At 36.1% G+C, this 25,000-nt stretch overlaps 1 protein-coding gene across 1 annotated transcript in view; it reads right to left on the bottom strand.

The window, feature by feature from the left end:
* LOC106878222 (protein APCDD1) overlaps nucleotides 1–25,000 on the bottom strand; it is a 244,552-nt gene that overhangs the window by 123,407 nt on the left and 96,145 nt on the right. Inside the window, exon 2 of the mRNA XM_089338331.1 lies at nucleotides 20,849–20,996. Coding sequence (XP_089194457.1) covers nucleotides 20,849–20,996 — 148 coding nt within the window. The remainder of the gene's footprint in view (nucleotides 1–20,848; nucleotides 20,997–25,000) is intronic.

Here is a 25,000-nt window from a genome sequence, read left to right as displayed (position 1 = left end):
ACATTAATTTTTTTATGTCGTTCAAATTTTCTCGACTGATCAATAAACTAATTGAGTAAACCTATCAGTAATGTACCTTTAAGAACTACTAGAAACAGCTGTAAACCAAACTTGCTTCAAAAAAAGAAAAATATGTAATGACCATTATTTTAAAACTTGTTTGATATATATATATATATATATATATATATATATATATATGTATATATCAGAGTAAGCACATAAACGTGAAACAAGGTGGAAAAAATAGCAGTCGAATACCGGAGGCGGTGTAATATGCTTTATTAATGAAGCTGCAAATACATCACAAAAACTGTTGCTAAGAGTTTCACGTTCCCGTTTGTCAGACAGTTCAAAAGTATCCGACGAACGCGAACGTGAAACTCTTAGCAACAGTTTTTGCGGTGTCTTTAACGGTTCTACCAATCTACCGCCCTCTTTACAGTAGTTTCTGATTGAAGCACAAGGTCAGAAATGTTCAGAGGAGAATCTTAGTCAATATCATCATGTACTTGATTGGTACATCATTTTATCGACCCAAGAAGTAAGTGAGGTGAAGTTGACCTCGCCAGAATTTTGACCCATAATATAAAGAGCCGGTACAAATTCCGCAAGATATCTTGCGCAACCTTCTAACGATCCGGTTGCTCCCCCAACTTAGCCACCATTTTCACAATAAAAATCGTTTCTAACAAAGACATTATGCATGACTTTTGAGGAGAGAAGAATGAAGAACAGTTAATTAAATCGATCTGAATACTTGACAGTTACTTTATTTCAGCGACCTCAGAAAATAAAGAGCCGAACGAACACTGCAAAGCTTTTTGTCCAACACATCACCGATGTTACCATCCAAGTAGTAATACTTGTCGGTAACGTACATACAAGGTCAGGAAATTTGAAGAGAGTGGTAGGTCGTTTATACTGATTCGAGTACTTGACCAGTACTTTATTTTACCCATCCCCCCAGAAGATTGAAAGGTAACAAATACCGCAAGGTATTTCATTCGACGCTTTTACGATTCTATCAGTTCATTGCAATAATTTTTCACAGAGGCATTAGGCCAAGGATGCAGTCGTGTAGTAAGAGTGTGTGCCGCCAGGGCCACCCTTGATTTTGCTGCCTCTCCCTATATAGGTTTATATAAAAGACCCAAAAGAGTCGCCCCATAATAACGCTGCCCGGAGCGGACCGCCTCTTCACCCTCTAGCTATGCTAATGCAAAGATGAAATATAATCGTGTTCCTGCAAAATTACAAAGTTTTATTTGATGACATTGAATATAGCTTGATAACAACGAACGAACTTCAGAAAGGCTGAAAAGCAAAAATCGATCTACGCAGGATTTGAATTCATAATTAAAGGTACGTGAAGTATTCTGTCCAGTATATTCTACTGACTCCGCCACCCACCACTTTTAGCCAAGTAAATATATCGAAATAAGAATGTTGGTGAAACGTGTTTCCTGTGTTTGCTTATTAAAACAAAAAAAGGTAATAAAAATCTAGTGTTTTTTTTTCCTGTCTTTTCTTTCTTTCTATCTTTCTCTCTGTTATTTATTTTCGTGAGTCTGTGCCTGGGTTGGGGGAACATGTGCCGGCGATATTTAGTTATTTTTTTTTCAATAACAAACCAAGAAATTAATAGTAAATCTCGGTGAACGAGAGGTGGTAGTAGCGACAAGTAAAGTTGAGGTGGTGGTAAATGTTTGAGGGCTTATTTTTTTACCCCCAGAACATTCCAGTAAAAATTGAATTTAAAAAAAAAAAAGATTAAAACATCGTTTGTCATGAGAGAACATAAAATAACGCCACGCCAACATCCCATCACGCAATCCTCAAGCTCTTAGAAATAGTAGCCAAATCTCTCCTGAAATCACACCTTAAGAAGACAAAAAGACATATTGCATAATGTGGCTCTCTATGTTTGAATTTAAAACAGAGATGGTCATGGCTGGAATGTCTTGAATCATCGGTCTACTTTATAAGGACTGGCCTAAACAGCGCTCGATAGTTCTTTTTGCAGATTTCCAACTTCGGTCGTCGTCGTCATCACCATCATCATCATTGTCGTCATCATCATCATCATCATCGTCGTCGTCGTCATCGTCATCGTCTTCGTCGGCTTCCTCTGTCCCTTCATCATCATCATCATCATCATCATCATCATCATCGCGATCATCATCGTGTTAATTCATTAAAGAAAATAGTGTTTATGAGCCTTGCGAGTACTTACATTTCTTTACATTCTTAGTTCATACCCACTTCTTCCAGCCATGCACTGGCACCAATCTAGTTGAGTCTACAAATCCCTCAATAAATAATAAATAAATAAATAAATAAAAACTATAAATAACCAAATAAAATTATCCCTGAATAATTAAGCTAGAAAATTATTTTATAAGCAGCGAAATGGTAGAGCCGTTAGAGTGGAACTAAAACCGAAAATAATGGTGTCGAATGTCTGTTCATCAGTTCAAATCCGCCGAGGTCGATTTCCCCCTCTTTACTATTTCAGGGTTGGTAAATAAATAAGTGCCGGTCCGGAGTAGTGGATTAGTGGAATTATAAATAAGAGCATCGGAGAGGATTCCCCGCAGTATGAAATTCTGTCTAATGTGCTGATGGTTACAGATAATCTACAAGAGTTCGCACCAGCATTTGTCCAAAACTTCCAGCCAGTCATTGACAAGGAGGCCAACCATTAACAGAAGGAGACCTGCAATGGTATGCTGAGGCTTCTTACGCAGTTGTGGATCGAAAACAGCTGCGAACAAATATATTCCAATCATCACAATTCCGTCGTTAGCTGTTGTTAGATCTGGTCAACGCTGGCTGAGTAAATAGATGTACGTTCAAAGGTATTTGAGTCGTGACCATCCCGTCGTTTGCTGATATTAAATTTTAGTATCCGATCGACGTTGGTTCAGTACACTTGTACCCTTCCGATCAACGGTGACTGAATACACTTATGAGAGTAACCTACATTTAACCAAACACGCCATAAAATTGGATCCAAACGAAGAGAAGATGACAACAACAGCAACAACTTCAGTGCTCAACTCTTTTTCATAAATGGTTCTTCCACGACCCTTTTCGAGGTAAAGCTCAGCCAAATTAAAGAAAGAAAAAAGAAAGGTCTAATATAAGATTGGTATTTTCAATTATGATGAAAGGAAAACTTGATGGCAGTAAGATTTGAACTCAGAATGCAGAGATCCGGGACAAATACCGCATAGCATTATCTCCGACGCACTAATGACTCAGCTAAATAGTCGTTTATACCAGTGATGTACTGGTGGCGATTTAGTTCACTTTATCTTTCCACTTCTTGTGCCTATGCTAGAAGTTAATCATTGCTACGTACTTCACAATATTATTTTTATGGGAGGAGAATTTCTTCTGCTCTCCTACAATGACTATATATATATATATATATATATATATATATATATATATATATATATATATATATATATATATATGCATATATATTTATATACGCATGTGTATATATGTATACATATATACTCACACACATACATACATTCATATATATATATATATATATATATATATATATATATACAAACATACCTACATTACATACATATACATATAATATTATTTAAATAAAATAGAATTGAATAAGATTAAAAAAAAAAATAATAGCAGAAATGTAATATATTTTTCAATATTGAATTAGAATCAGGTTCACTTTTTTTTACGTCCCTTTCCCCTTGTATTTATTGAAGTTGTTGCTGTTGGTGTTATCTTTTCTTCGTTTGGATCCAATTTTATAGCGTGTTTGTTTATATGTAGGTTGCTCACAGAATTGTTCTTTTTAAGCATTTGTATATTTTAAGCTATATCATGTAGATCTTATTACTTTATGTAAAGACCCTGGATTGTAGGCTAGAATGTGTGCTAGACATAATACTTTATGCATTTAGTTATATATACTTTGGAGTCCAAGTTCAAAGCTCTGTGCGATCCTCTGAGATTTAAAAAAATATTCTTTTTCAGTTTTCTATAAAAAAAACATGTACCATTTAAGTACTGAAGTGAATTTATTGGACTATTCTCTCAAACCGAAATAGTGCGTCTGTATGCGTATGTTCGAAAGTGCTATCATTAAAATGATCAAAGAGCGGAGTATTTAGGACATTAATGGCATAATTAAATAGCAAAAAAAAAAAAAAAGGTAGAGAAATTAGTCAAATTTTCCATTAGCATGAATATGGATAATTAAGTTAAAGGAGTGATATTCTAAATGTCGTATACAATAAATTCTTAAAGTATTCAAAATACACCCACCTACATATATGATACGTGTATACAGATGTATTTATACACATATAAGTGCACGCGCGTACGCATACACGTATACAAATGGCATAAAGCGTAGCCGACTAGGAAGCTTGTACCATGCTTTCATTAATTGTTCTAGGTGCCTATCTAATTGCGAGCAGATATAAATAGTCTCTCTATCCTCTCACACTTGACCCAGCGAAACTCTGTGGATTTGAGAGTCGGAGGGCGAGAAGGATGTGTCAGCATTTGGTTGATACATACATACATACATACATACATACATACATACACGCGCGCACAGATACACAAACGTACACACACACTACAACACACACACACACGCATACACGTGATCAAACAGATTCCAGAAAGGCTGGTTTTGGTGTGCGTCGGAAATTCTTATGTAGCAAAATTGATAAAAAGAATATAGTGAAATTATTGTGACTTGTGGAAAATCCGACGCTTCGGACAGTGTATTTCTTCAGAAAAAGAAGTTGGAAGTAGACGACTGATGATGATCAGTTGCAGCCAGTGTTTTTATACCTTGGAGTATGCACAAATATGATGTTTCTCATTAATTTCTCTCCTTTCAAATTTTCCCTGTCCACATTGGATTTTCCACAGCCTTCGACTTTTTCTGTCCAAAAGTGTTTTTCAATCCAATATTTATATGCTATTTTTATAGCTTTATGTGTGTGCTTCCCGTCCCAATATATATATATATATATATATACATAAACGAATGGTAAATGAGTATATGCATATATACGTACAAGTATGTGCATACCTACGTCTGCCTGTATATATAGGTGCATATCTGGGTACAGGACATTGCAAACAAAACGTAGACAAGAAAATAATAATAACCAGAGTACAGAAAACACACAAGCCACATAGAGAACATTTTCCTTCATCAGCTACCCCCGTCTTAACACGGGCGTTTCGAAGAGTTGTATGTACATGTATGTATGCATATATATATGTAAATGTGCGTGCGTGTATATATATATATATATATATATATATATATATATATATATATATATGCGTATGTGTTTATATGTGTGTATATATGTATGTAATGCTTATATGTACATATGTATGTAGATAGATAAATATATGTAGAATGGTGGACTATCACATCCCTTCGACGAATGAGCGGTCAGCTAGTCAAAGCTACCCTGTGTGCAGGATCAAAGTTGAAAACCTCCAGTAGCATGTTTACCTGTCCTCATCAACTGGTTTCCAAACGCCATCGCACTTTTGAAGAAAGTGTGAGGCAAGACTGGCCCAGTAATCAGCATGCCGGTTTTCTATATAAATGCCTTCTCTCAGATCGGCATTTAAAGAGCTGAAGTGCCTTATGTGCCCAGGTCCCTTGGAGTGACTGTGAATGACCTTTTGTTTTTTCGAGGCAATCCCATGACATGCTAATTCCCCCATAGCTGGGACCCTGCTAAATGCTACTGCTCCGGATGGGAATAAACCTGCAAACAATAGTGGTTAAAAGTTGGTTCTACACACCACGAAAGATATATACATCTTTTTCTTAACATTTTACTTGTTTCAGTCATTAGACTGCAGCCATCCTGGAGCACCACCTTTAAAAAGTTTTAGTCGAATGTATCGACTCCAATCTTTAAATCTTTTTAAAGCCTGGCACTTACTCTATCAGTCATTTTGCGGAACCGCTAAGTTACGAGGACGTAAACACATCAGCACTGGTTGACAAGCGGTTGTGGGGATGGGCAAGCACTAGCGCAAAGACACACATATATATACACATATATAGGACCGGCCTCTTTCAGTTTCCATCTACTAAATCCATTTACAAGGCTTTGGTCGGCCTGAGGCTATAGTAGAAGACGCTTGCCCAAGGTGTCACGTAGTGGGACACACATGGAAATAGAGAGAAAGCAAAGACTGTATTCACACACACACACACACGTGTGTATGTATAGATATATATATATATATACACACATGTATGTATATATATATATATATATATATATATATATATATATATATATATATATATATATATATATATATGCGTGTATATATAGGTACACACACATATATATAAAGACACACAGTAACTCCCATTAAATATTTCTCGTTATTGAATGTAATTTCGTGTTGTAGAAAAGGACGTGATTTGTCCGCTTTAGTGATTGGTTAGTTAAAGTAGGTATCCATCGTACACAGGTTAGTAGAATATAGGAGATTAGAAGCAAGAGTCAGTGTGTGTGCCATAATCGATTGGTATATCACTAAGAACTGACCGTTTCAAATATTTTCCAATAGCAAATCAATGCAATTATAATTTTACGCACTGCTTAGGCAGAGTTGTATTTAATCAGTTATATTCTGATATGTCGAGACATTAATAAATTTTCTTTGTATGACAATACTCTCTCTTCTAATGCTTTTATGTGCTTTTAATAGGTTTTATAGTCTTTTAAAAGCATAGTTATTGAAGTGGAAGAAATTTCAGAATTGAATGGTTTAAATGCAACAATTTCTTTGATTGCATATTTGTTGATGAGACGTACTCCAGTGCTATTAACCATTTATGAAATGATGTCTAACTAAGCTTCTGAAAGCTAAGACGTTATTCACTGATATTAAGTCATTAACCATTTGAAAGCTTAGATTTAACTTATATCCAATGTCTAATTCAGTGGCTTTAACGGTTTGAATATTGACATCCGATTCATTCTATTTCTTCAGAATTTGCTACAGTAGCAGCTAAGCACCGGGTATCAAAAAGACCTATGTGAACTTAAAGTGTGAAAAACAAAATGGGAATTTTGAAAGCAGTTTCTATAAAATTAGTTTTGAAACATCGGATGGATATAGGAGTTCACGAGAGTAAAATAGTAATCAAAGAAGTCCATAGATAAAAATGGTTGAGAACCATTGGTTTGAGTGACCGGAAAAGGTTTCTCATAAATCGACAGCTTGTATAACAGGGTGAGACTAGTGGAGTGAGGAAGGAGAGTATGACGAGAATTTTGTTGAATTAAGTTGCATGTGGAATTTAGAAAGAAAGTGGACAACAAATGTAAAGTCTATTTCAGCAGCATCGCTACCTAATAATTCGTAATTCTGTTGACGAGCAGTGGGTAAAAAGATCTGAAAAGCAAGCAGTGATTAACTAGACAAGGAATCACAAGGCACTTGCTCCAATTGGAGAAGTGAAAAGGGTTGCAGCGTGAGATTAACAAAAGCACTCTTTGATTTTATGCTGCTAAACTGACAGACGATATGTTGTTGATGCGGCTTTTTTAGATGCTGCAAGTAGAATATTTAGTCTGTCCTTCTGTATAGGAACTGCGAATAAACCAAATTGCTGGATTTGAGCTAAGGGTTTTGATTATCGGTAGGATTTGAAAAGATTATCAGTGAGATTTCGCTCGAATATTTCGTTGTCTCGGTTAGGCAGAGATAAAGCCCATTTGTTGCCGAGGGCAGTCAGTGTAAATCTGACGATCTTATTTCGTGCATACTCAAGTTACCGAAGGAAAAAGAGGATTTGAATTGGTAATGACTGGTTCAGCTATAAAATGGTAAGAGCGAATGTTAAAGTTCAGTTTGGCTTTTAAAATGTCATTGGTTGAAAGGTATTCAGCGATATGGTTTGGGAGAAAAGCAGTTGGGTTTAGTGTGTTAGAATACGTCAGAAATAAATAATAAATAGCAAATGAGATCATAAATCTCCTGTCTATAATTGATAAAAATGAATACCCTTCGTTGATAGAAAAGCAAATTTGAGAATAGAATTCCAGAGGGGTCTTCTGAAAAGGGATAATTTTCTATGGATATCAGAAAGACGGAGTTTTGGCGAGGAAGGTTTGTAGGGGGATTCAGGAGAGGGAAGTCATTCCAGGGTGGAATTATTGGGTTAGTAGAGCAGAAGTATCTGGTATGGGAAACGTTCGGACGAGTATTGTTGCGAGTAATCCATATTTAGAGAAGTACTGAGTATGAAGTTCATGCGGTTCAATCTGTGATAGGAAGGTTTCTGAATTGGTTTCCGAGAGAGGTTAAGTTTAGGGGAGTAAGGATTTGGAGTGAACTGAATGCAATGAGATCAAGCTTTCGGAAAGGACTGAGAACTGCGTTACAGAAAAGTATTGCTTCAGAGAGTCATGGCTAAATAAAGAGCTCTTTGAAATCCAGTTTTGGAGAGATGTTTACAATATTGATCCACAAGATCGGGGATCTAGAGGAGAGTGTTTGACTGTTGAGTGCTGGGAGAGAAAATATTGAGTAAAGAGTTAAGAGGGAACTTGTTCGAAAAGGAGAGCTTGGGTACGGAGTCCAGAAGGATAGAGTTTCAGAGATGAAAATTAAATATGGCATATCAGGAGGCTCTAGTTATGCGGAGATGAAAAGATTAAAAGCAGGTTTGCAAAATTGTTTGGAGGGGTATTACTGAGAATGACTTTAGAAGGATTGAGTTGAAAAAGAAGGAACTGAGAAGGACTGAGTTCAGCGGTGTCGTGTTTTGGAATGGGAAGATCGAATAAAGGGTTCTATGTAGACCAAGTTTTAGAAAGAATGGTTCGAGAGGAAGAATTGAGAATGTAATTAGAATAGAGCGGCGCATTGGGTATGTAGTTCATGGATTATTTGGTTTTGTAGAGAAAAGAATTGAGTATAGAGTGAATTTAGAAAAACTGAATTTTAGAGTGGAAGAATTGAATATAGAGTGCCTAAGAACCCAAGTTTTTGGAGTAAAGCTTGTGTATAGAGTACAGAAGAATCAAGTTTCGCGAGGCGAGTTAAATATGGAGTTACGCGAGGAACCAGTTTTAGGAAAGAAACATTTACTTTGGAGTCTAGCGGGATCGAATTTAGGAAGAGAAGGATTGAGTGTGAATGTCGAGAAGGATACAGATCTATAAATGGGAAATCGAGCAACATGTTTAGCATAGAAATCGTGTGGTTGTCACGCCATAACAAGAAGAATATATATGAAGTGAGAATTGAATCTAATAGAAGCTGGAGTAGTTCAGAGAAGCAAGCAATATTGCTGTACAGTTGATATTAGTCAAATGATTATCAAGCGTCAGGGAGTGACGGCAATTGTACTTGTTATGATGTCTATCGGCTCTGACCGAGTAGATTTATGATTTAAGGTGTTTCAGCCGTGATGATTACTTCGATTTTCACCTTCTCTTCTTTTGTATTCTTCATTTTTAAGACAGTAGGGAAAGTTGGATTGTATTTTGGGGTCGAATCTTCTTAGTTCATTTTGTCAGACATAAATCATGGCCTGTATTATTGAATATGCTCTCCTCTACTTTTTAAGGGAGTACGATGTAATTTCATTGAGGTTTAACTACTATTTTAAGTCATCAAGAGATTCCCTAACAGTTCACTCCGTGTTTTTAAGTGAAGGCGAAAATAGGGAATCTGGTATTTATGTATTTCTCATGTCACGTTTTTCTTCATTGATTTAAGAATTTACGATGAATGTAACATAAACTTCTTGGTATCCCTTAAACACTGATCAGCTCTAATTTAACATATAATTTCGTCTTTCTTTTACAGACAGTTTATCTTGGACTACATCATATTGTATGTCTTTTATTTTAAGCCAACAAGATGTCATTTGACAAAAATGTTTCTATTACCTTTAGCATTTCGGTCTATTGCTTAGTAGCTCCCCGTTTCTCGTTCACTGTGTTGTGAATTTCTATTTGAACGTATCACCCCTGTGAGTAGCCGTGCATGTGTGTGTTTCTAGTTGGAGCACATACTAAAATACGTAGGCAGTATTCTAGCAGAGGACCGACCAGCTTGTGTATTTAGTAAGGCCCAGCAGCTGTTCTCAAACAAACTATATATCAAGTTGGAAGTCATCTTGTTTCGCTTTACTTTAAGAACAATACGTCTGAAAACGTAATCAAATTTGCTATTTATTGATGTTTTTATTTTTATTTTGGATGATTAGAAAAGCTGACAGAAAAACCAAACAAATGTCGACAAACAAAAATGCAATAATGGTACACATATGGTACGTTAACATGTCTTTTGCTTTCCTTTCACAAACAATGCCAACGATCTCTATCTCCTCTCTCTCTCTCTCCCCCCCCTCTCTCTCTCTCTCTCTCCGTCTCGCACACTATCTGTCGCGATAATTGTATGCGTATGTATATATGTATATGTATGTACATACATACACACATATATATACATATATATGTGTGTGTGTGTACAATGTTTATATATATGCTTATATATAAATATGTATGCATATATATATACACATACATATATATGCGTATATGTACATATATATATACATACATATATATGTAAAAGCATATGTACATACATATGCATATATAAATACATATTACTTATACATTACATATATATATATATATATGCACTTAGTATATACGTATACATATATGCATATATACATAGATATTACACACACACACACACACACACACACACACACACACACACACACACACACACATATATATTTATGCACTTAATGTATACGTATACATATATGCATAAAAACATACATACCCACACTTAGACATATAAAGATATAGAGATTAAGTAAATCGAAAACAAGTCAAGGAATGCTATACGTTCGTGTTTCTCGTTGCTGGGTGTATATCAAATAAAGCAAAACTCTCTTCAGTCGGAAGATAAATAAAAGGTGTTTGAATTGAACTAAGTTGTATACACGCGCGGAAACCGAATACATAATGTACGTAGCGTACTATGTAATTGAAATAACTGTGAATTGAAATCTTTCTTCTTTGCACCAAGATAACTCACAGGAAATGTATAAACATGTTCAGATTTCACCTACACTTATCGGCATACATTATAGATATTGCTCAAAATACAACAAAAATATATGGTTTTTACTGAACGTATGAAAGATTCAGATCCATAACGTATCTTGATTGTCATGGTTATATGTCTTTCTTTGTATTCAATCGTGTTAGTTTGCGTATTATATAAGTATACTGTTCACCGAAACTATTAATTTATTGAGTACGTCGGTAGATTCTCTAAAATACAAACATAAGAAATCAATCGTATGTTGGGTAGATCGATTTTATTGATGAAAATATACGCCAATGATTCTGTTTCCATTCAACTAGCTAATTTATCTTTTATCTTTTGTTTGTTTCAGTCATTGGACTGCGGCCATGCTGGAGCACCGCCTTGAAGGGATTTTAGTTGAAAGACTGAAGGAAGTACTTATTAAAGTTTTATTCTACCCGTCTCGTTTTCCGGACTGCTAAATTATGGAGACGTAAACAAACCAGCACCGGTTGACAAGCTATGTGACCCCCCCCCCCCACACAACACACACACTTTCTCGACGTGCTCCATTCAGTTTCTGTCAATCAAATTCACTCAGAAGGCATTGGTGTGTCCAGAGCTATAACAGAAGACGCTTGTCCTAGGTATCGCGCAGTGGGATTGAGCCCTGAATCACGTGGTTGCAAAACAAGCTTCTTAACCACGCATCCTTGCCTGCACCTATTGGTTAATTAATTAACGCGTTGACTAACAATAATAACAAAAGCAAAATAAGTAAAACGGGAGCATGTGTTTTTATCGGCAAAATGATGTTCACAGCAATATCTGTTTCAACACACGATTTCACATCAAGAATCTTGCGAAACAAATCCCAAATCAAAATATATTCTTGTTTATTTTGAGTAATATTTATATTTTGCTGCTTCAAGTGTAAGTTAAGCCTGAGCGTGTTGATGCACTTCGTTGTGTATCTACTTGCAAAGAGCAGCGATTTGAATTCCCAGTCATTCCTATTTAATATTTACATCTCGTGTGTCACGTATACCATTCAGCAAGTATATACAATTCATGAAATGCCTTTTATTTGTCTTCCGGGTAAAGAAGAAGGTTATATTTGCTTTTCATATACACCCAGCAACTAGAGACACGAACGTGTGTTGGATATATGATCATTTCACCATAATACACACACACACACACACACACACACACACACACACACACACACACACACACACACACACACACATATATATATATATACATACATATATATATACATATACATGTATATATATACATATCTACATGTATACATATATGTATACACATATATACATGTATATACACACACACATCTATATATATATATACATGCATATATACACATACATATATGTTAATATATACAGTTACTTTTATGCATATTTTATGTATATTTTATGTATATATATATATATATTATACACACACGTGCGCATACACACAACGACGCGTACACACACACACACACACACACACACACACACACACATATAATTATCAGATATATATGTATATAAGCACATGTAAATACATTTATGTGTAGATACAAATATAAATGAATACACACATATATATATATAGTCACATAGATATACACATAAACATGTACCTACATACATAAATTCATAATATACGTACATAAACATACGAATGTTTACGTATATTAACTGAATGGAAAAGAAAAACTTAATGCTTAAAATAAAATAAAAACATACCTTAAGTACTCAAAACACACATACACACATTATGCTCTCATCCACTCATATAAATTTCCATGTACATAGAGACATATGAATATATATATATGCCATGTACCTGAACGAAATACAGATCTTTTTGCCTGTCACAACGTCCCAAACAACAGGCCCATTTATCAGGCAAACATCATTCAAAGAATGTTTTAAATATGTTTATATATTCTCCTCTTTCAACAACTAGGTCTCTCGTTTAACTAATTTCTGCAATGTATCAAATATTTCGGTAAACTTCCGTTTCTTTTCCATGTACATTGATGTGAGGGTGGTAGAATAGCAAAATTCGGCGCGGTGGCCGGCGAATATGCCTGAAGGTAGTTTGTCGTAGCTATGTTCGTCTAAATTCAGAGTTCGAATCTCGATGATATCAACTTTGCCTTCTGAAATCAATTAAGCAAATACCTGTAATATACACAGATCGATAATCATATGGACTATTAAGCTCCTCAAAATGCATGGCTCCGTACCTATGTTAAATAGTAACATCATTAATTTCGGGGCAGCAGCTGGCAGAATCATTAGAACGCCGAGCAAAATGCTTATCCGTACTTCGTCCGTTTTTACATCATGAGTTCAAATTTCACCGACGTCATTCTTTCGGGATCGATAAATTAAGTACCAATTTATCGATGTAATCGACTTAACCCCTCCCCGAAACTTGCTGGCCTTGTGCCAAAATTTGAAACCAATATTTATTAATAAGAAATGTGATGGGTGGCTAAAAAAGCCGAGTGTCAGACAAAAGTCCTACGTAATCTCATCAAAATTCACTTTCTTTTCAACTCTCCAGAATCAATTCAAAAAGTACCAATGATATATTGGATTCTGGCATTGAAGCGAATACAAACAGCTGAAATGAGGATTCTCCGAAATATAACTGGTATAACGTTACTCGACACGATACGTTGCTCGGAGATCAGGGAGTCCTTCCAGTTCAAGGTACTACTTCTCTGCATTGTGATGTTACAGCACCGTTATTACGGACATGTGATTAGAATGTCACAGAAAAGAATAGCAAGTCTGATTCTTCAAGCTGAGACAAACCTAGGGGTAGTTCAAGAACGAGATGGTTGGATAATACCTATAATATCAATTGGTCATGCTTGGGAATCTAGTTGGGAAGTCTAACGATGGCTGCTTCTGATGAAGAGGGTGGTACTTATTTTATCGACTCCGAAACAATGAGAAAATAAAGTCGAATTTGAATTTAGAACGTGTAGATGGACGAAATACCGCAAATCATTTTGCCCAGAGTGCTAGCGATTCTGTTACCTCACCTCCTTACCACATTGTGAATAATATTAATCAAAACACCCCAGGAATATCCTCAGATAAAATAACATTTGACGGCACTGCAAACCACTATAACAAAGTGAAGTTTGCTATCAAGCTTCTAACTAACAATAAAAGGAAAACGAACATGTAATGCAATCTAATTCAACCCTTAACACTTTCATAATGAGAAAAGCTAGAATATCCAAATCAGAAGCAGGAAACAAGTAGACCAACAAATTTAACAAATGCACAACGTAAATGAAAGCTATAACTGCATGATGTAAAAGTGAAGCCTTATTGCAGTTAGCAGATACCCAAACAACTGAATATGCACCAACACCCGGAAAGCAGTCCATGCTGAACATTGCATATTTGACTGCAGAAAGTGTACTAATTAGTAAAGCGTGGTAACAGTGTTGATGGTGATGATAATGAAAAATAAGGAATAAAATAGCTAATAAAAAATGTAAAATTACAGATAATAAATAAGATAAAGAATAGATGGTTAAGTAGATATAGAAATGAAGATAAAAGACAACGATAAGGTTCATGACGGTAATAAAATGAGATGAGTTTAAAATCAGCATAAGGTGTGCTGGCAGTATCGCTACGGCGCCGGAAAAATACGTAGCGGTGCTTCTTCGACTTTACGGTCTGAGTTCAAATGCCGTCGAGGTCTACTTTGTCTTTTATCCTTTTGGGTTCGAGCTCTGGGGTCGATGTAATCGACTTAGTCCCTCCGCAAAAAAACAAAAGCAAAAACTGATGGCCTTGTGCCCCTACATGAAAATACCATTACCATTTGCCTAACTTTATTAGTGTGAGATCAACGGCCTTGTAAGATACGAGAAGAGTTCTAATGGAGGAGTCGCCTATATGAACAGATGCAGGACATCTGTATGGATCTATTTGTGTATGTATATGTATACGTAATGAGATTCACGTTCATGTATGTATGTGTATATATATGTTTGTGTATGCATACATATATCACTGCATCACTTTATCGACCAGACAATTGGATGGAGATATATATCGCTGATCAGCAACGCGCTTACTCACTTTGTTGTAGCTTTCGAATGGGGTCGTAATATACTCGAAAATCAAGAGTGTATTTGAGTATTCCGGTTGAGTCATACTCCTTCAAACTAGCCAAGTCCAGCTCCCTTTGCTTCACCTCCGTGGCTTCAGCAAAACTCCTTCTCTTCAATACTCCGTCCAGCTTTATGACCGCCCTTACCAGCTCCTCCTCCGCCGACGACAACTCAGACCCGTCAAGGTCTGAGTACATCTGAGCAACACAAAATACTGCGTCCGACTCTTACAAAATCCAGACAGCAAATAACCCGACGCATTCGCGGAAGCAAGCTTCTTACCACTTGCAATATATGTATATATATGTATATATAGTTCTGCTATAATTCGGCTTTTAGAGGTGCACGAACACACACATGCACTTGTGCACAAATGAGTATGTACAAGATGCTGAAAATTCTTGGCTTTGAGTAAAAAGAAAATACAGGCGGATCAGTTGAACATAATTTTATTCAGCATATTCCCCTCTCAGATTTACACGCTTATTGCAATGGTCCTTCAGTATTTCTAAGCCCTGTAAAAAAATCTCTGAAGGTTGGGCTTCCAGCCAGGCGTTTCGCGATACCCTTAAAGCCGGGAACTTACTAGCACTCTCTCGTATAATATACATATGTGAATGTCTTTATGTATATGTATTTATGTGTATGTCTTTATGTATGTGTACAAATATGTGAGCGTATATATAATCATATATTTATATGTTAATATTGATGCCTATATGTATAATTATATGTGTCGTATATATACTTTTATTTAGATATCTAAATGTATTAAACTAGGAACACATCGGTATACTCCATAAGATAACTTATACTAACAAAAATTAAATTAACCAAAAGCCTTTTACAAATATATTTCAATATTTACTTAAAGGCAAGCCTTTTACACTGACCGCTAATTTCTATACGTCCCTGATCTATGATTAATATGAATTGAACCTGTCACAATTGTATCTAGAAATATTCTCGTATAAATACTAAAATAGCATAATACCAATCTCTAACAGCTTACAGTAACAAAATAATCCTGAGTAGGCCTGAGAAAATTTTCATCTAACACAAATTTTGACTCGAATATAACCTATCTCTTACGTGAACTTTTATGCAAATATTTCAGTACTCAGATTTATGCACAAACAATAGCATAAACAAAAAAGAATCCTTTACTTTTAACCAACCAGAAACCGCTACCAAAGAGAACATACTTCTTTTGTTAAGCCAAAACAACTGTTCCTACCGTCCCAAACCACACCCTTTAGACTCGCGCTTGCTTCCCGTTCATCTCCCACTACACGTTTATTACAGCCATTTCTACTTTCTCTCTACAAATTCACATCACAACCAATTTACATATACATCCTTGCATCCACCAAATGCACATGCTGTCAAAAACATATAAAAAGCTTGGAGAACCAAACTAAGTCACAGTCTGATGACGGTTAGCCGAAACTTCGTTGCTACTGCCATCTATCACATACACAGTCTTTCTCTCCACTCACACACATGTTTATGTGTGTGTGCTTCAGTTTCCGTCTGTGTATGTGTCTGTGAATATAGTGTCATGTGATATCACTTTATATTTATGGTGGTAAATAAGGTGTTAAATGCCCAAAGTAATCAGATAAAAATGTGTAACTTCGGAAAGTGTTAAAATCCTTTTAGAAATACTTACTATAAATTACGCATATTGTTCTATATATACGCCTATGAACACATACATACACACACACACATACACACACACACATACACACGCCCGCGCGCGCACACATATGTTCAGCAAAAGGGGAGGAAAAGCACGAGATTTATGAGACAGTATGAATATAATGTTTCTAAGAATTAAAGGCCATTTACTAACACACACATATACAGTTGAAATAGTTGAAATGATAGAATGAAATAATAAAAATAAACATAGGAGTAGCGTATTAAGTAAAAATTCAAAATATATAAAGAAATAGAAATAAAAGAAAATATAAATGTAAGAGAAGCACGAAATAAAGTAAAACGAAATGGTCTACCATTTTGTCACCAATTTGAATTAAACGATGATGGCGGTGGTGCTTAACACCCTGTCCCATAAAGTAGGAAAAAAAGTAAAAAGTTGTCAAATTTACTTTTGAAACAAATATGCACTTAAAACTTTTGCATATGCCTGTTAAATTGCAAAAACCTTCGTTAGTGTAGCTCGTTTTTCTTCTACAACACAATAATGACCGTCGGTAGTAATGAAATAAAACCTGACGTAATGACAAAGAAAGTCACACAAGTGACTTTCTTCAAAATGCTGGTTTGTTTTAATGTTTCCTGTGCCATAAAACATTTGAAACACGTTTGTTTGACCTCTATTCTTTGGTATAGTTCTTTTTATTGTTACTGTTACTATTTTGTTTTTCGTTATTATGAAATAAAGTATTTTATAGTGCAAATCGCCGACAAGCTTCTTGTCACTTAAGGTGAAAGAGAAAAAAAAAAGGATTTATTCCCTATTGTCTCAATAACGATAGAATCGAGGTGAAAAGAAATGAGTGAGAGATAAGTTGTGAGAGGAAACAGAGAACGTGAAGGAGGACGAGTTTATGTGACAAGTGAACAAATACCCAATTGCAAGGAAAACGACGTGTGTGTATTTATGTATATATTGGAGAAGTTAAGTCGGTGAAAGTTGACAAAAGCTGTAGAGCTCCGGACACATCTTGCAAACATTTACTTTCCGTCCTGCTTCAACATCTGAATGCTCAAATGCAACCAAATGAACAGAATTTGAATTCCAATCCATCAACATTAAATGTAACAGGTTGTTAGTACCATTGATGTACTGCAGTTGGCTAAAATTTATACTCAAAATCATTACACATATTCAGATTAAAAACCGTTATTATTAGAATCAAAATGAGATATGGACCTTAAACTCTTTAAGGCATTAAGTTTTCTTCTCTTCTTAATTTCTTCCTTAGATTTTCCTCTTATGAGCCATAGGTCGATCAGCCGCATAGACATCCTCCTCCTGATGAGTCCTCGTTTGGCTGCTGTTCTTGATGATGTTGGCGTTTCGTCCTACGTCAGCCCTGATCGAGCAGACCTATGATCAGAAGCTTTCCCGACATGACCATCCATCTTTTGTGAATATCCAGTACTACATTATACAATATATATATTTTTTAAAGATGGCAAGACTGTGGTTTGAAAGTGATTTGCTATTGTTCCTAACAAGTTGAAAACCATGTAGGAGCTTCCACGTTGGTTCACTATTCAGTTTTTCTGCAGGGATAATTACAACACAGGCGGATTTGGTGAATTCGGTTCCAGCGTGATATCTCTTGTTCCTCTATATTTATTACTGGAGCTGCACATCCCAGCTCTTTAAATTTAATGTCGTTATTAATGCTACTGTTATTTTTGTACAATTAGCTGTAATACATTCGGAATGATACGCATTTTTTTTGTAAATAAATGATTTCCAAAGAATCTTAAAATCTTTTAATTTTGACAGCAGAAAATTAAACAAAGTGATGTAAAAGCAACATTTTAGATATGGTAAGGGGGTGAGTTGGTAGAAACGGTTGAGCGCCGAGCTTAATAAAAAGACCTTGCGGTCATTCGCAGTCTGAGTTCAAATATCATAGCACGATGTCAAGCTTGCAATTTTATCATCGCATATGTGTGTGTATGTCTGTGTGGTTTGGAGAATAAATAAATCGCTGAAATGTATTAACAAGGGTGCGTGTCACAATTAATCTATTTTCTTTTAAAGTTTTTATTGTGTCATGTCTAAAGTAATCGTCACAGACTTCTTGTCCTAATACTATAAATTTATTGGGTGGGTATATATGTATGTGTGTGTGTGTGCGTGCAATGAAATCAAACTGGAAACAGTATATAACTAGGTCTTGATTTTATCAAATCAAAAGAAGTAGAACAGAAAGACAACTTCTGAGAAATTTGCTCTCGAAAACCAAAGAAATGTAACTTATTCCATGTCTTTTTCTCTCTCTAACATGAGAGCAAGTCCACAAACTTGAAAGAAAATTGGTAAATATTGATTGTAATTTATTCCAGTATATTACCAGTATTTATTTTATCGACGGAAGATGAAACTCAGTCAAGCCGATTCTGGTAACAATTGAAATCAGAATGTTAAAATATCAAGTGAATATTTAAGGTTTTCATCCCCCATTCCATATACTTTATCGCTCCTCAGACATTAAAACAAAGCAGTGACAGAAAATAGAAACAAAGAGGAGGGGAATAAATATTAAAATAGATAGAACAATATCAAAGATGCCTTGCAGTGTTGAGTTCAATTCTCAGTGTTGAGATTAATTCTAAGTTCAAATTCTCCTGAGGATCTTTTATATCTATCAAACAGTCTGTGGTACGTATCAAGCGGCACCAGCCTAATATTGGAGTTGATTTAATCAACAATACTCGTTCACAAACCACATGTAGGCCAAGCCTTGTGCCTAAGTTAGAACTCAATTTAATAGAAAAATGTTGACTGAAACGATTCACGTGTTCTCAAACTTAACGCCAGCCCTAACACTGGAACTTGCCTATCAATAATACTAAACAAGAATATTGAAATTATAACCCATTTATATTCTGAGGTTAAATCCTGTTGGACTTGAGGCTGCTTTTTCATTTCGCCGTAAAGAATCGGTCAAAACATGTATTTATTTACACACACACACACACACACACACCTGTATATAGTGATACGCACACACACATATACATATATATACACTGACATGCACACACACATACACATGCACACACACATACACGTGCACACACACATACACATGCGCACGTGTGTATTTATAGACATATACACACACGCATATACACTAACACGCACACACACATACGCACACTCACACACTCTCACACACATAGACACACCCACCAACACCTACACATATTAATATTTAGCAGAAATAACAGTGTAGCTGAAGATCCAAGAGTTTCGTGAGTTGGCACTTATCAAAACGTTGGGGGTAGGGATGGTAAGTCGATTATGTTGACTTTAGTGTTCAACTGGTACTTATTTTATTGATTCCGAAAGCATTTTGCCCAGCGCGCTAACGATTCTGCCAGCTCGCCGTCAGGAAGCGGTATCCAATAATGAAATGAGAAAAAAAAAATTCACCTTTTTAATTTCTCTCAAGGTCCGAAACAACTACATAAATGTTTTTTCATTTATTCTGATTTTTTCAATGAGTGAAATGTTAAAGCAACTTATAACCAACCTATACACGGTGTCTGTTGCTGGTGTGTGTGTTTGTGAGCGTGGTTACTTGATGAAGTGAGTGTGGAAATGTATGCATTTGTGTATGCATGTCTGCAGGAGTGTGTGTGCTTTTTTCCTGTATTTATATGCAATTCGATGTCAAACGACTATGCATATTGTTTGCTGTTATGTGTGCATGCATGCTTGTGTGTATGTGTGTGTGTGTGTGAGTGTATCTGCGTGTCTGTGTATGCGTGGGTGCGCGAATGTACGATCATTTTTAACATGCATAAGTACTTGACAGAAATTGCACTCACCTTTGCGATGTCCAGATTCCGGTAAGATCCGAGGGAAATGATAAAGTAACTGTTTCGTGACTAATGTCTGCCAAAATCGACTCACAAATGGGTTTCATATCCAACGATCTGAGGCCATTGCAGATCGGTAAAATGGCAATCAAAGAAACTGGATAATAGAATAAAATAAAAAACAACAAAAAACAATATAAGTCATTACACCAGCAAGATCACAATACAATAAATGAAAATATTAACAACAAAATTAAAAACATATAAAACAAAACAAGAAACATTTTAGAAATGTAAATTAATACAAGAAGCAATTTCCAGACATTGTGATGAGGGCTAGTGTTAGGATTCATTTCGCTAGGGAGATTGTTTGATGTGAGGGTGGAGGACAAATTACTAATACTTAAATACATCTCATATGTATCATCATATCGTCGTCGTCGGTCGACGTTGACTGTTCTGTTCAGAAATTATCTCTGACAGGCTCGCATCTGGGCTACAAGGCCTGATCCTGGTCTGTAACAGCGATGACATCTGCTGTAGGTGAAGTTACTTGACGCAGACGAGAAGTGATGCCTCTCATGTGCTCTTTCATATTCTCTGTGTTGTTTCTACTCAAGGGCTGCAAATACGAGCTTCAGCAGTCGGTGCCATTTATCACGCCTCAAGGCCTTCTCCTCTCAAGTGTCAGGTGATGGGGTACCGGAGTTCTTCATATGTCTCTTCAGCATATTCTTGTAACGCAATCTCTGGCCACCACGTCTCCTTCTGTCCTGACGCAGCTCAGCGTAGAAAACTGCCTTTGTGTGCCTACCGCCTTCCGTCCTGCAAATATGTCTCATCCAGCACAGCTGCGATGAGGTAATGAAGACCTCCACACTAACTGCACCCACGCGGCGCAAGGCCTCTACAACCTGAATGCAACCCCGCCATCTGACATGCAAGATGAAGTTCAGATGTCGAAGCTTGACTTGCGTCGGGGCCTAGGTGTGCCGGCCGAAGTGAGCCATGCATTACGTGGCGTAGAGAAGGCAAGGGAACACTACAGCACTGCACACCTTTATCGTCGTGTTGCCGGCAATGTCGTGGCCGAGATTAACTTTTCGTTACTTGCGTGAAAGTATCTGGAACTGTCAAAGGTCACAAGTCTCGAAGACATTGGATAGAAGAAGAGACTAAACGAAACACGGATGATTGGTAGTCGTTTTCTGGTATTTCTTGTATGCAAGACCTTGAAAAGAAGTGGCATTATGCACCCCTCCCAAAGTCCAAGATACACGTTGAAAGTTTTCGATTTAGCATCATTTACGTGAACACAGACATCAGGGCATATGAATCGAATGGTAGACGCCCAGAGTTAAACTTCCAGAACGAGAAGAACGAGAACCAATATTACTATCGAAGAAACAATTTTTATTATTACACCACATCCACCAACAACACTCCACAATAATAACAACCGTAACAAAAATCTACAACAGCAATAAACATCACAACTGCAACAGTAACAAAAAAAACAATTTCTTCTGAAGTAACAAACGATACCACCACCACCATCACCACCACCACCACAACAGCAACAACAATAACAACTAACAAAAACTAACACGGAAAGCAGCCTATAAAAATAGCCAACATAACAATAGGAGGAAAAAAAAACAATCACCGCCATCACAGCGAGGCTTGTCATAGCCAACACTACTGCAACCCGAACAGGCACCACTATAACTACCGCAACAATTTCTATACCATTGACTGATTCCATAAGAACGAGTGAAGTCACGTGGCCTAGTGGTTAGGGTGTTGTACTCACGATTGCAAGATCGTGGTTTCGATTCACAGACCGCTTGATCAAAACACTTCGTTTCCGGTTGCTCCAGTCCACTCAGCTGGCGTATAAGTGTCAGATGTTGACTCAGGAAAATCACCTGAACGGACGTCTCGCGAGTAAGGTTTTGTATTCAGCGATCGAAAGTATGAATAGTCCAACCCACTATCAATCTAGACTGTTTGGAATTTTTCAACCACGTCGAAGGTTGATGAAGAAGAAAAACCTACACAATCACAAAATAACTACAACTATTGTAACAACAACAACAACAACAACCAACCAAAAATACCACCAATACTGTCTGCGGGAAATAACGACATTTTTTACATTATAATTTAACAGAAAGAAGACGGGAAGTCATACTAGATAACGTGGTCCAAAATATGGCAGGACTCAAATAATAAAGAATATTCACAGCTAGAAGTGCCTCTCATAATAGGACTGCCAGGTCAGGGCCAAAAGGAGACTAAACTACGACAACAGTAATAGAAGTAGCAACAGCAAGAGAAACATTGATTAAATTAAATTTGTAAAAATAATATCACGTGACATTTTAATGGCAACATTATAACAGCTGAGAATAAAACAGATTCTGTGTGTGTGTGTGTGTGTGTGCGTGCGTGTGTGTGTGTGTCTGTGTAAAGAGAGTAGAGTAAGAGTTGTCCTGCGATATTTTGAAATATAGTGCAAGGAACTTGTTTGCTATAAGAATAAATGACAAATGTGAAAGAAAAATTATGTTTTTAAATGGCTTATAAACACCTTCCACGCTGCAATTGGTTTTGTTTCAGCACACGATCTCACATCATGTCACTTGCTATGCAAGTACATCTCCGTAATATATATATATATATATATATATATATATATATATATATATATATATAGAGAGAGAGAGAGAGAGAGAGAGAGAGAGAGAGAGGGAGGGAGGGAGTGAGAGAAAGACAGATAGATGAATAGATAGCTAGAAACACACGCGCGCATATACATATATTTCTATACGCACTCACTTTATATATGTGTTTGTGCGCGCGCGCGCGTTCAAGTATAACTTCCTCCATTTTAACGGACTCCAGAATAAATGACGGCCAAATTGAAGACAGTTTGTCGCCACAGCTTTTAAATGAAGCGCGGCATTCTCTGGTAGGGTGGACGAAAGGGCGAGGAAAAAAAAAATCGCTACACCGTATGTATTTAAAATAAACATTTATCTATGTGACAGGTCAGACAAACACGCGCACGTACAAACACTCACACACGCACACGCACACATACGCACACACACACACACGTCCACGCACACACACATACGCACGCGCGCGCCCTTGTCGAGTTTCGTAAAGCATTCACCTGTAGCCCTGTAACTACTTTTCTTTACTCGTCTACGTTATGAGGCTCTGTGTATGTATGTCTGTATGCCTGTATATATATATGTATATATATATATATATATATATATATATATATATATATATATATATATATATATACACACGTAAATATACTTATTGATATATATATATATAATATGTGTATGTAATATACACAGAAATATATATGTGTGTGTGTGTCTGCAGGCCTCAAATTATGTTTGAATTCTATTGAGTACAGAATGTAGTAAATATAATTTTACATTCCCTAAGGCAAAGGTGAGGAACTTGATGTCTTAAGACTGCATATAAACGTCTTATGGGTTAAGTGCAACCTTCTGAAGAGGAAGTGTAACTCTCTAAGGGAAAAAATGCATATATATCAAAAACATTCACTCACACACACATGTATATTTACATGCATGCATAAATATAAATATATATATATCAATATATAGATAAAAATATAGTAAAATATAGGTGAAAAGGTTGGATTATATATGGTCCTTTCAGTTTGGAGGGTTCCAAAAAACGATTTCTAATAAAAATTTTGCTGGTAGCTTACTGGTGTAAGTTAGGGAATATGAAAATAATACTTGCATGTGGAGTGTTATGTGAATTTATGGAAAGGTATCCCATAGAACTCAACAGATTTCTTAAAAATGTAGATGTTAAAATTTGAAAGAATTTTAATACATGCATTCTTTCAAATTTTAAAATCTTCTCTTCTCCATTTTTAACAAATTTGGGATACCTTTCCATAAATTCACATAAAACACCAGATACAAATATACATACATACATACATACATACATACATACATACATATATAAAGAATTAAGGTTTAGAAAATAGTGGTTAAATGCAAATATCAAGTAGTGCGTCTGGAAGTTGCAGTGCTCAAAGGATTTGAACTTACACTCCGAAGTTTTTATCAAGGCTGAAGTCCGCAGTGTGAG

This window comes from Octopus bimaculoides, chromosome 20 (genome assembly GCF_046866305.1).
Source record: "Octopus bimaculoides isolate indiv1 chromosome 20, ASM4686630v1, whole genome shotgun sequence".
Lineage (NCBI taxonomy): Eukaryota > Metazoa > Mollusca > Cephalopoda > Octopoda > Octopodidae > Octopus > Octopus bimaculoides.
Note: the sequence above shows the minus strand (reverse complement) of the source record. Positions and strands in the feature narration are given on the sequence as shown.